This window comes from Staurois parvus, unplaced genomic scaffold (assembly GCF_062004578.1).
Source record: "Staurois parvus isolate SC_StPar_1 unplaced genomic scaffold, SC_StPar_1.0 ptg000148l, whole genome shotgun sequence".
In the NCBI taxonomy this organism is placed as follows: domain Eukaryota; kingdom Metazoa; phylum Chordata; class Amphibia; order Anura; family Ranidae; genus Staurois; species Staurois parvus.
The window spans coordinates 577,256-591,393 of NW_028317944.1; the positions used below are offsets into that span (position 1 = coordinate 577,256).

Here is a 14,138-nt window from a genome sequence, read left to right on the forward strand (position 1 = left end):
TTCCAAGGTCCTCAAAAGACAAGAAGAGATCTTCCCAATGCTCCAATGAAAATATTCCAAGGTCCTCTTTGTGGCTTTGCAACCACCAAACATGTCACTTTCACAGTGTAACTCAGCATGCAGAAATCAAAGAACCTTCTGCCCTCCTGCAGCCGGACACCATTGTGTCACATCCATAACAGTCTCTGCTCTTCTGGAAGAGCAGAGACTGTTATGGATGTGACACAATGGTGTCCGGCTGCAGGAGGGCAGAAGGTTCTTTGATTTCTGCATGCTGAGTTACACTGTGAAAGTGACATGTTTGGTGGTTGCAAAGCCACAAAGAGGACCTTGGAATATTTTCATTGGAGCATTGGGAAGATCTCTTCTTGTCTTTTGAGGACCTTGGAATATTTTCATTGGAGCATTGGGAAGATCTCATTTGGATGCTGGTATATGGATACAGAGGGTAATAGTATCTAATACTATTGGTGCTGGTGGAACACAGTGTTGCAGTTTTCACTGAGTGGTCACAGTTTATTCACATGTGCACGGAAGAGATACACATATAGAGTGTTTGCACATTTTTGTGTTTTTGTGTTTGCATGGAGAGAATATATTATCTATTAAGGTAATGCACTAGATTTTTGAATTTGTTTTTTTCCAGGTATTACGGGATGGAAGGGAATTTCTTCTGACTGGATGAATTAAATTTGGATATTTGGACAATTTTTGGACACCATTTCTGTTTGACACTATTTTTGGTTATATTGGGACATTTTGGGACACTTTGCATTGGACTTTTTTATTATTTTTTATTTTTTATTTTGAATTTTATTATTATATTTAAGTGTTTGGATTTTATTTATATTTATTTATTTGGATTTGTTTATATATTTTTCAAAAAGGTTATAATACTGTGTTGCTTTCTGGGGAGAAAGCGTGACTTTTTGAGGGTTTTTGGGGTAGGTGATATACACATATTTAAAATATTCATTTAGTCACTGTGCTGCAATAAAAAAGAGTGATCACAATGTGGCAGCATAACAATCAACAATTAACTACTGTAAGTGAAAAGACATAGGAAATAAACATAGATGCAATTACCGTATTTTCCGGTGTATAAGGCGACTGGGTGTATAAGACGACCCCCTAATTTTCCACTGAAAACATAGGTTTTGGGCTATACTCGCCGTATAAGACTACCCCCCTTCCGAGGGAACACCATTTAAAAACATCAGATTTTTTTATTGAAATGGTTATGACTTATCGGTACTTAAAATCCTTCAAAATCCTCATGTTCATCCTCTGACATCATAAGTTCATGAATGACATCTTGTGATACATTTGTAAGACAGTCATCATATGGATCAAATTCCAAATCAGATGGTTACCGCTGGATGTGCGGTAATACGGCAGCTTCGGCTACATACGGTATACGGTATATATACAGCCCGCTGGATGCGCGGTAATACGGCAGCTTCGGCTACATACGGTATACGGTATATATACAGCCCGCTGGATGTGCGGTAATACGGCAGCTTCGGCTACATACAGTATACAGTATATATACAGCCCGCTGGATGCGCGGTAATACGGCAGCTTCGGCTACATACAGTATACAGTATATATACAGCCCGCTGGATGCGCGGTAATACGGCAGCTTCGGCTACATACGGTATACGGTATATATACAGCCCGCTGGATGTGCGGTAATACGGTAACTTCGGCTACATACAGTATACAGTATATATACAGCCCGCTGGATGTGCGGTAATGTACATACAGTATACCAAGCTGGCTCAAAACAAATGAGATTAATGAGAGATTAATCTGTCAGCCCGCTGGATGTGCGGTATATACAGTATACTGAGCCAAGCGGTTTCAAAATGTACCGGTACGTCCCTACAGTAATCAGCCCACTGGATGCGTGTATGTACGGTAGCTGCGGCTACAAACAGTATACACTGGGCCAATCACGGCGAGCGATGTATTCTACTAATGAATACAAAGCCTGCTCGGATTGGCTGAGGTTGTGACATCATCAGCCCACCTCTCTGACTCAGCCAATCCGAGCAGGCTTTGTATTCATTAGTAGAATACATCACTCGCTGTGATTGGCCCAGTGTATACTGTATGTAGCCTCAGCTACCGTACATACACGCATCCAGCGGGATGATTACAGTAGGGACGTACCGGTACGTTTTGAAACCGCTTGGCTCAGCGCAGTATACTGTATATACCGCACATCCAGCGGGCTGACAGATTAATCTCTCATAGGGACATTTGTTTTGAGCCAGCTTGGCTCAGCACGGTATACTGTATGTACATTACTGCACATCCAGCCAACTTGACCCAAACAAACTCAAGGTTCACATTTTATACCCCGCGTATAAGACGACCCCCAATTTTTGAGGTATATTTTTAAGTATAAAAAGTAGTCTTATACGCCAGAAAATACTGTACATTGTCTGTGTAACTGTTGGAGGCATCACGGTTACAAAAGGGTCTGCTACAACACATGTGACTTGACTGTATTTGTTTACCTATATAGATTATTACTAAAATTGCTGCTCTTTTATGAAAGATTTTCACTGTAGAGTCATTTCTATTTGCAGTGTATGTAAACAAATTATGAAATGAATTTAAACTATACAAACATTGAAAGCATTAAAATATGTAACTTCCTAATTATTTTGTTTTTGTTTTTTAAGGCATTTTATCTAGTTGCTTCCAGCCTTTGTGTCTGTGTCATAGCTTCCTTCCAACTTGCTGCCTTTACGTTCCGAGAAAACTTGGCAGCCTCTGCTCTCCTGCTGATCCTTTTTGGGTATGTGATTGTAAATTCTGCTCAGGAATTATAGCTTGTTCTCCTCACGCAGAAATCTTTACAGTTTACTCACACCTGCTGTTGGGTGCATGATTTTCACCATACTCTGGTTATTATGTTTTCATTTGGGAAATTGAAAGAACACTTTGCACTGGTAACATAATGTTGAGAACTGAAATATATTTGGAGGCTGTGAAAGATTTATTTGCTGCTAATGAGGCAAACATTGGAACTACCTTTTAAAGATGCTCATGCTGTTCAGTTGACTATAACCTGTTATGTACTCTGCTATTGATTATATGTTATTCTACCTTCAGGAGTGATTTCATAGCTGAAAACAATAATGTGGTGATTCAGTAGCAGATAACATTAGCAGAGTCTCCACTTTTCCCCCATGTCAGTTTATTAACCTTAGTGATGTTTCACGCACGTTACTGTTAAGATCCAATGCTGCATAATGCCCGCTTTTTAATATCATTGCTTACAACAAGTTCATTTGTTAGATTGTTTACTCTTTTGTTTTCTACAGTTAGATTATGTTGTTTAGAGAAATTGAATTGTGTGTGAAGTTATATACATATAATAATTAGAATTAATTAAAATGTACCTTCCAAATTGCTTATTGTTATTAATTTCCATCATAATATGCCATTACAGCATTGCACCATTACATTGTACTTTGACAGGAGTCTCACGCAGTTTTTTGAGTGTTTTGTTATCTTTATCATTTATAGCTAGAAATGAATAACCCTCTTAAAAGCCCCTGACATTGATTCATATAATCCTTTTCTAGGAAAGGCTGTTTACACACACAAGTAGAAGAGTAAGGGTAATGAATCATGATCTCTCCTGCTCAAGGACAGTGTGTGACTTGCTGGTTTTTCCAACGTTGCATACCTAACTGTACTCAGAAAGTAGTGGCAGTGCTGATTTCATTGGGAATTATGAATGAAGGAATCCCTTCCAAAGTTACATGTGTATTTTCAGTTAGAAATGTATTATTCTAAATTCATAATTTGGTTTGTAACAATTATAAATGCAAGCTTGCAAATATAAAATTTTTATAATTAATCGCAATTAATATATAATTGTGTGAAAGGGCTTTGAATAGCTTATTCAGTAATGTAAACATATCTAGAGATGGGCATAGCTTGTCAGAAGATATCTGTAGTGCAAGGTGTCTTTAGGAGATGGGTGTGGAATAGACAAGAATAAACAGACAGTAGACAAGAATAAGTTTAACAAAGTAATGATATATACACTCAGTTTAAATAAAGTTAGCTAGTAAGAATTAGGGTGTAGTAGCATACAGTATTCTCAGTCATAATAAATTATGTCTATGTGTATTTCTTTAATAAATTACACACACACACAGTGCTCAGCATATATGAGTACACCCATTTTGAAAAGTAGGATTTTAATCACTATCTTAGCCACTTCCAGACCGGACACTTTTACCCCCTTCCTGACCAGGGCAATTTTCAGCTTTTAGTGCTATCACACTTTGAATGACAATTGCGCGGTCATGCAACACTGTACCCAAATGAATTTTTTACCATTTTTTTGAGACAGATAAAGCTTTATTTTGGTGGTATTTATTCACCACTGGGATTTGTATTTTGTTTGCTATGTAAATGAAATGTCCAAAAATTTTGAAGAAAAGTGTTTTTTTTTATAAAATTTTGCAAATAAATAATATTTCATCAAAAATCTTAGCCAAAATTTATTCCATTATCTTTTTAGTAAAAAAAAAACAAACAAATTAGTTTATAACCAAAATTATAATTTTTAAACATTTTTTTTTACATTTTTATTTTATTTTTTTATATTATTATTTTTTATTTTTATTTTTTTTTTTTACATACTGTCACCCTAGCAGTACAGTGTCACCATGGTGACACTGTACTACTTGTGGGGGGTGATGAAGATTTTTTTTTTTTTTTTTTTTTTTACAGTGATTGCTTTTACACCCATATAGGATGTAAAAGAAATCATTTCTCTTTCTCTCTGTCTGCATTCTTGCACTCATTGAGAAGTACTGAGTGAGCTGTGATTGGTCACAGCTTGTCACATGGTACAAGGCTGTTGTGAATAGCCTTGTACCATGTGACCTCTGTGATCATTCACAGATTTCACACGTAGTAAGCAATCATGTCACAAGTGACATCTTGTTTACTACTTTGCATGTGATCACTGATTGGCCAATCAGTGATCACATAATTGGGACCTCGTACAGAGGTCCCGTCTGACGATCGGTGTTTCACTGTGTCCGGAGGACACAGCGGGCACCGGACCGCGGTGCTGCGCGCTCCCAGGGAGCGCGCACAAGCAGGGTGCGGGGAGGCCGTTTATAACTGTCTACCCGACCCTGCACTGCCACCGTCCGGCCGTTTATATGCAGCGGACGGTCAGGAAGTGGTTAATGAACACAAGAACAATTTCCAAAACTTTGACAAAACTGCTGAGCTTTATAGAACATTTATTTAGCTCATTACATGAAAGTAATGTTAATAATATACAGTAACTTATATTACAAAATCTTCAGATTTACTCAAATTAGTACTCAAAATGAGTACACCCCAGAACAACAAAAACTACTACATTTAGTATTTTGTATGACCTCCATGATTTGTAATGACAGCACCAAGTCTTCTAGGCATGGAATGAACAAGTTGGCAACATATTGCAACATCTTTTTCCATTCTTCAAGAACACCCTCTTTTAAAGCATGGATTTTGGATGGGTAGCGATGCTCAACTTGTCTCCTCAGAATTCCCCATAGGTGTTCGATTGGATTCAGATCAGCAGACTTTCTTCCTGTTCTTCTGAGTTACTTTCACCTTGTTCTTCTTCAGAAAAGCAGCAGTGGCCATAGCTGTGTGTTTTGGATCATTGTCATGTTGGAAAAGTGCACAAACACAAAGGGAACAGAGTGATAATAGCATCTTCTGAATTCATGATACCATCAATGAAATGCAGCTCCCCGATACCAGCAGCACTCATGCAACCCCACAGATGGACACTGCCACCACCATGTTTCACTGTAGGCACTATGCATTTTTCTTTGTACGCCTCACCTTTCTGATGCCATACAGTTTTGAAACCATCAGTTCCAAAAACATTTATCTTGGTCTCATCACACCAGAGTACAGGGTCCCTTTTTCAGCATTAGCCCTGGCAAATTCTAGGTGGGCATTTTTGTGCATAGGCTTTAGGAGAGGCTTCATTCATTGACGACACCCATGCATGCCATTCATCTTCAGTGTACGCCATATTGTGTCACAGGAAACAATCACCCCAGTTCGGCTTTCTACTTCTTTAGCTAACTGCAGTGAACCTGCATGTGATTTTCTTCAACCCTTCTCATCAGAAGATGCTCCTGTTGAGGTGTTAACTTCCGTGAAAAGCCTGGACGTCTCTGTGAGATTGTTGCAGTTCCATCTTTGTTACATTTTTGTATCACTTTTGCTACAGTATTTTAACAGATTAGTAAAGCTTTGCTGATCTTCTTGTAGCTTTCACCTTTCATGTGTAAAGAATTGATTTTCTTTCTCAGGCCTTGTGTCATTTCTCTTCAATGTGGTGCCATTGCTGACAACATGAAATGGGAAAGGGTTTTCTTTGTTAAGTAATGCCCTTTTATAATCAAATGTATGCTGGACACTTGTTTAATGAATAATGCGACTCACCTGTCATTGAATTCTTGTCAATTAGGATTTTGTAAAATTTAGCTTCATCTCCTGAGACTTCATTGGGGTGTATTCATTTTTGCAACATGGTCTTGAATTAATTTGTTAGGAAACATACGTTTTTATGTTTGTTAATTAACAAATCTTGTGTGCAATCAATGGCCCGCATTTGTGGTAGTATTTTGTAGTGTAGTATCCCATAGAAAATGTTGATTCTGAAAGGAAAGCAAAGGTTTTCTGACAAATCTGTTGGGGTGTACTCATTTATGTTGAGCACTGTGTGTGTGTATATATATATATATATATATATATATATATATACACCGCATTAGTGTCAACCCAGTCTAAAAGTTTATGCTAACAATTCTTATAGCTGTCCCAACTTTTGTTGATTACTTACAAGCTCTCTGCCTGTATTAAAGCAGTGTTGAAACAGACATCGTACACAGTATTTGGAGAGTATTTTACTGCAGGAACTAGTATACTGCTCTTAAAATGGAGAGAAAAGGCAATTTAACAAAGGAAGACAGGCAGACCATTATAACCCTTAAAAGTGTAGGTCTTTCCTTTAAATGAATTAAAAAGAAAGCCAAGGTATCAATGAGTACAGTTTCCTACACCATCAAAAGGCACTTGAAAACTGAAGGAAATCCTGACAGGAGGTGGTCTAGCAGACCCAAAACTACAGCAGAATCAGAAGACAAGTTTTTCAGAGTCAAAAGCTTGCATGACAGGCAGCTCACAGGACAAGAGCTTCAAGCACAGTTTAACACTGATGGAAGTAAGCTAGTCTCAGTCTCTACATTGGATAGAAGACTGAGTTGCAGGTTTGACAGGCCAATTGCCTGTAAGAAAGCTATTGCTAAGATGGCAAAAAAAGAGTCTTGCCTGGGCCATGAAACACTGCCAGTGGACTACTGAAGACCAGAATAAGGTCTTATTGACCGGTGAACCGAAATTTGAGATCTTCAGTTTAACACACAGTGTTTTTGTATGCCATAGAATAGGTGAAAGGATGGTTCCTCTGTGTGCCCTACCAACTGTCAAACATGGGTATGTATACAGTATATATGTTCTATTTTTATACAAGATGTTAAAACTTACAGTGAAATCTGCGGCAATGTGACCAGTAAAGTCATGTTTCAGAACAAAAATAGGGTGTTACATGTGGGCTTGTCAATCAAAATACATATATGGACTTTAAGAAACACTGTGAGCCCAGTTCTCCACTAACATCTGGAAAATAGCTGTAGTCAACAATATTGAGGTTTGTCATACAAGACCTCTGCTACTGGAATTATGATGTCTACATGTAAAATTAAAAAAATGTTTTGAGAGAGTCAGAACATTCATGCATACATTCACAGACACACCCTCACATGGAAACACACATGAAAGCATAAAGACATATATTTGTACACTCTTTTACATACTGACAAGCTTAAACAGGCGCTCTCACTTTCAGCCTAAGTCATGTCACTTCCTCCCTCTTCTAACTTGGTTCCAGCACATGTGGTGAGATATGACAGACATGTTTACATAAGCTTGTCACATTTTTCTAGACATTTTTAGAACTTTTTTATTTTCATTTTACTTCTACAGAACTGTTTTATATATTTAACATTTGTGTTTCTGATGCTATTGTGTGATAAAATCAATTTGGCCAGCTGATCATACTGTATATATTGCACTTTTCTTCAGACATTTATAAAGGATTAGAAGTGTCGCAAAATTCCACATACACAATCTAATACATGCCAACACCACTTTGACTTTCATGTATAAATTGCTAATAATGACCGTCTGTAACAATAGGGAACAGGCGCGGACTGACCATTTGGAAATTCGGGCACTGCCCAAGGACCCGGGGTAAGTAGGGGGCCCCATGCGATGCCCCTGGTACCTTTTTCATAGGCTTTTTTGAGTTTGGCCAAGGACACAGGGGCCCCATGATCCCCTATTGCCCGGGGGCCCCATGAGTTTTCAGTCCGCCCCTGATAGGGAACGAGATGTTCTCTAGGAAGATTATATCCATGTAGGAGATTTAGTTTGTACTCCATATAGAGTAGATAAAGTGGGAAGGGGTTAGAACACCTGCCAGTTTTTTATCGCTCTCTGTGTCACTGTTCTGGTGATTCACCCTCTCTATTTATCCTGTTTACCATTTTCATCGAAAGTGAAAGCAAAAAAAAAACCCAAATTTTGGGTTGACATCAGAACGCTAAGGCCTAGTTCACACTGGTTTTGAAAGCAGGTGTTTGAGGGGTGTTTTTAACACTCCTCAAAAGCCTATGGAAATTATACTATGGGAAGCACACAGCGCTGTTCGCATTATCAAAACATGAAGCATTAGTATCACGTCGCTTCAAAATTGAAGCCTCATGTCAGGAGGAATTTGAAGCCTTTCAATGCTTCCCATTCAAGTCTACGGTGACGCTCCTCAAACGCCCTGGCATGCGTTTGCAGGGAGTTTGCAGTGCTGTTGCAACGCATTAATACCATTAGAGTTTAACGCTTGTAAAACGCCCATACTAAAGCTCATTAACAAATATATATGGAAAACGAGTGCTAGATCTATGTAGATGGAGCAGCTAGCATGAAAGGAAATAACCTCAAAACCTTCTAAATACAATATATGAAACAACATGCAGCGCTGAAATGGACAATAATCATCATAAAATATTCACCATAAAATATATAGAACCCGTATTTAAGTACGGATATATATAGCGTTTCTAAGCCAGAGGAGAAATTAGTTATTCAACACTCCAGAAATGGTGTAAATATGTGGCATAAGAGTGACAGTCTTTCAAAAGGTCAAGGGTTGCAATGGTGACATTGGTGGTAGATATAGGTGTAGATTGCACGAACCAGATAGCGCTTTTTTATGCGCATATGGGTGATGAAAAATTGGTCATCTAAAGTTGAACATCTGGGTTTCGGATCCTCTGATGGGCAGCAGCAGGGATTACAGCATATTGGCCACGCTTCCAAATACTCGAAATACGATCGAAATCCACCAGAGGGAGCCAGCATGATGACATCTTGAGTGCTGGCTCCCTCTGGTGGATTTCGATCGTATTTCGAGTATTTGGAAGCGTGGCCAATATGCTGTAATTCCTGCTGCTGCCCATCAGAGGATCCGAATCCCAGATGTTCAACTTTAGATGACCAATTTTTCATCACCCATATGCGCATAAAAAAGCGCTATCTGGTTCGTGCAATCTACACCTATATCTACCACCAATGTCACCATTGCCACCCTTGACCTTTTCAAAAACTGTCACTCTTATGCCACATATTTACACCATTTCTAGAGTGTTGAATAACTAATTTCTCCTCTGGCTTAGAGACGCTATATATATCCGTACTTAAATAGGGGTTCTATATATTTTATGAGTAATAATTTATGTTGATTATTGTCCATTTCAGCTCTGCATGTTGTTTCATATAAAGCTCATTAACGCCTGTCTAACACCTAACACCCATACTAAGGCTATAGGGGCATTTTTGAAGAGTTAGAAATTTAGTCAAGTGTGAACAAGTCCGAATAAAAGGTGTCACATGGAGGGCTCAAGATCACCAGCAAGCTGCTTGAAAAAGTAAACCGTCTTTATTGGTCTCTCAAAACGGCAAACACAAATAGCTTTCTTCAGAAAAAAGTAAAGCAAACAGTTCATTATCCGGGTTTTAAAAAAAACATACAACAGACTCACCGCCAGACTCTTGGTCGCATACAATGTTTAGGGTTCCCACTTGTTTTCAGGGTGCTGCAAAGGCTGCAGCATCTTAGTTGAAAGAAGGTTCGCACTTGCTCACAGCTTGTGAAACATTCCACACTGAGAGACCTTGTACTCAAGGTTTGGAGGCTCTTCCCTCTCAAAACTCTTTGAACCTCTGAAAGTCCGAGATCCTAAAATGGATTAATAAATCAAGAGAGTATTGAAAGTCAGTCCTCTCTAAGCACACTACCCCAAAAAACCTGAGTACTCAACAGTGTCTTCAAAACTGCCCCCCTTAAAGGGACCACAAATCAAATACTGGTGAAATATATCTGCTGTCCAGAACACATTCCCAGTATCCTGTACAAAGGTAAATCTTTAAATGGGGGCACTAGTTTTGGTGATATCCAGGGATTTCCTCTCACTTCCTGTTTTGGCTATGGAAGAATAAGTGAAGGGAAATCTTTGGTTACATTTTAAAATTATGTTTTCTTTTAGACATATGCAGAATGAAAACATTTGTTTTGTGTCGATTAGTTATTTAAATAATTTTGTTTTGTTAAATTCATTTAATTTGTCTAATTCATTTTTGGAGTTTGTCTCATTTCGTTTTCAAATTCGATTTGAATTTAATTTGACAGCATTCGGAAATTTCGAATTGGCATTCGAATTCACATTCAAATTTATTCTGTTCAAATTCGAATTTCGGAAGAAAGTTTATTTTATTCTATCCTATCATCTTTTTCTTTTTTTTTTATAAATACTTATTAGTTTGTCAATTCAAATCACATTCACATTTCTATTAAAAAAGATATTCAAACAATATCTTCCTTTTTGCATAAATTATTTAAATCCCTCACCTCCACCCTCCCTCTTTCCTCCCCCCCCCTTCCTCAGCCTCCCACTCCCCTCCCACCCTCCCTCCCTCTCCCACCCTCCCTCCCTCTCCCACTCTCCCTCCCTCCCCCACTCTCCCTCCCTCCCTCTCCCTCCCTCCCTCCCTCTCCCTCCCTCCCTCTCCCTCCCTCCCTCTCCCACTCTCCCTCTCCCACTCTACGTTTTCTCTCTTCTCCATTACACCATACATTTCTATTATTTCTAAATCCATTTCTAGGGGTATTATATCCTCATATATTTCACTTTTTCTTTATACTCTTCCAATTTTTTAAATTTTTTATTATACATCTCCATCTTATCTATATGCATATAATACAGTTTTTCTGTCCCACAGATCTGATTCATTCTGCCCATCCAATCCTCCTCAGTTGGCACCTCCTTTTTTTTCCCAAAACCTAGGTATCAAGCTCTTTGCTGCACTCAAATAATGCCATATCCCCAAGACCTTATATAATTTCACTGGGAACTCTGTGATATGGAGAAGACATAACTCTGGGTCTAATCCTATATTAATTTTATTGATTTGCCTTATTAAATAAACTATTTTCCACCAAAGCACCTGTATTCTTGAACACTCCCACCATATATGATACCACATGCCCACCTCTCCACAACCTCTCCAACATAACCGTGAAATCTCCCCATTCAATTTATGCTTATAATTTATTTCCACCTCCCTCATACTAATGTTTTCGAGAGTTAATCTAAGCATTTTCCTTTGCTCCTCCTCAACTATTTCTCTTCTAATATCTCTTTCCCATTTCTCTATGTATATTAGTTTTGTGTCAGTGTCTAATTCAATTAATATCTTGTGTATTTTTGCAATTCCGTGTCTCCCGTCTCCCCGTGTCTCCAACAGTCTCTCCAATGGATTCCACTCTTTTCTAGTTCTTATAGGCTTTGGGAGACTCTCAAAGAAGTGTTTCAGTTGGTAATATCGTAGTCTATCCATCTTATTGAAAACTTCTCCCTTTTATTTTCTCCAACTCTCTATATGATCCTAATTTCTCCCCAACCATTATATCTCTCAGTTGCGCCTCTTGTTTTATAATCCATTTCCCTGCGATGTTTTCCTGTCCAGGGGTAAAATATTTTGTATTCCTTAGTGGCATTAACTGTGAATTAAAAACCCATCCCTTTTGTCCGTCTAACATTTCCCACACTCTTAAAACGTTAAAAGTATACATACTTGTGCTATCCTCTAATCCCCTATATTGTGCAGGTACCCATATAATCTTACTTAAATTTGTTCCACTCAGTGTATTTTCGATTTTGACCCAACTTTTCTCAGAATTATGAGTCCAGTCAAAAATTCTCGCAATTATCACCGCTTTATAGTATCTCTTAAAGTATGGTAAACCCAATCCACCTCTTTCTTTGCTTCTAGTCAGCGTTTCATAGCGTATTTTTATTTCTCCATATATATTTTATTATCATTTTTTTAAGCTCTTTAAAATACGCCTCTGGAAGTTTGATTGGAATCATTTGAAATTTATATAGTACTTTGGGCACAATTACCATCTGTATCAAGTTTATGCAACCTATCCAAGATGGGTTTCCAGCTCCCACTCTCTTCAGCTCCTCCTTAAGCTCGTTTAGTAGTGAAATATAGTTCGCTTTATACAGGTTCTTAGTTGAGGTTGATAGTTTTATCCCCAGATACTTTAATTCTTTATTTCTCCAAACAAAAGGGAATTTGTCTTGTATTTTTTCTTTTTCACTATTTTTAAGGTTTATATTTAAGATTTCGGTTTTTGTCGGATTAATTTTTAAATTTGATAGTTCCCCTTATTCTTTCAGTATTTTCATTAAGTTTGGGAGTGACTTTCTAGGATCTCCAACATAGAACATGAAATCATCCGCATAAGCCGCCACCTTATGTTCTCTATCTCCTATCCTTTTTCCTTTTATATCTATGTTCTTCCTAATCGTAGACAGCAATGGCTCCAATGATAAAACATATAACAGTGGGGATAATGGACATCCCTGTCTTGTACCATTTGACATCTCAAAAAGCTCCGATCTTCCTCCATTTACCATGATGGCGGCAGTAGGCCCTCTGTATAGCCCTCCAATCCACTTTCTCATTCTGTCTCCCATCCCCAACACTTCCAAGATGTCCATCATGAAACCTCAACTCACTCTATCAAATGCTTTCTCCGCGTCAATCGACATCAATATCATTGGGGTTTTCCTTTTTTTACCTTCTTGTATGAGCAACAGTGATCTCAAGCTGTTGTCTCTACCCACTCTCCCTGGGACAAACCCCACCTGATCTCCAGGTATCCACTCTGGCATCAGATCTTTCAGTCTATTTGCCAAAACCTTTGCGTATAGTTTAGTATCTACATTCAACAGTGCTATTGGTCTATAACTCGCACACTGCGAGGGGTCTTTATCTTCCTTCTGAATTAAAACTATATTAGCCTGTAAGGATTCTCCCCTTATCTCCATCCCATTTCCCAAAGCGTTCATATATGTCTTCAACTTGGGTATTAGTAGCTCTTTATATTTTTTATAATGTTTTACTGTATACCCATCTGGACCTGGGCTTTTCCCCACCGCAGTACCTTTTAACGCTATTTTTATTTCCTCTGATGTAATTTCTACTTCTAGAGAGTTCAATTGTATTTCACTTAATTTCGGTAGACCTGCCTCCTTTAAATAAGTCCTTCTTTTTTCTCTATTTACTGTTTCAGTTTTATTTAATATATCCTGGGGTGTAATATTATATAACTCATTATAGTAATCTTTAAATACTCTTGCGATGTCTTTAGTTGAGTGTACAAATTCACCCTTGGGATTTCTTATTTTCTCCATATAATTCCTATTTTTCTTTTTCCTTAAAGTTCTCATTAAGTACTTTCCCGGCCTATCTCCCCATCTATACCTTTCACTTATTACTTTATTAAATACTTTTTTCCTCCTCCATTACATTCTCTAGTTCTTCTTTCTTTTTTATTATTTTCTGCATTATCTCCTTAGATCTTTCCCTTTTATGAGCCTGTTCAAGATCATATA

The 14,138-nt window shown here is 38.0% G+C and overlaps 1 protein-coding gene across 1 annotated transcript in view; it reads left to right on the forward strand.

The window, feature by feature from the left end:
* LOC149464696 (ATP-binding cassette sub-family A member 13-like) overlaps nt 1-14,138 on the forward strand; it is a 594,838-nt gene that overhangs the window by 441,924 nt on the left and 138,776 nt on the right. Inside the window, exon 26 of the mRNA XM_089674212.1 lies at nt 2,694-2,809. Coding sequence (XP_089530338.1) covers nt 2,694-2,809 — 116 coding nt within the window. The remainder of the gene's footprint in view (nt 1-2,693; nt 2,810-14,138) is intronic.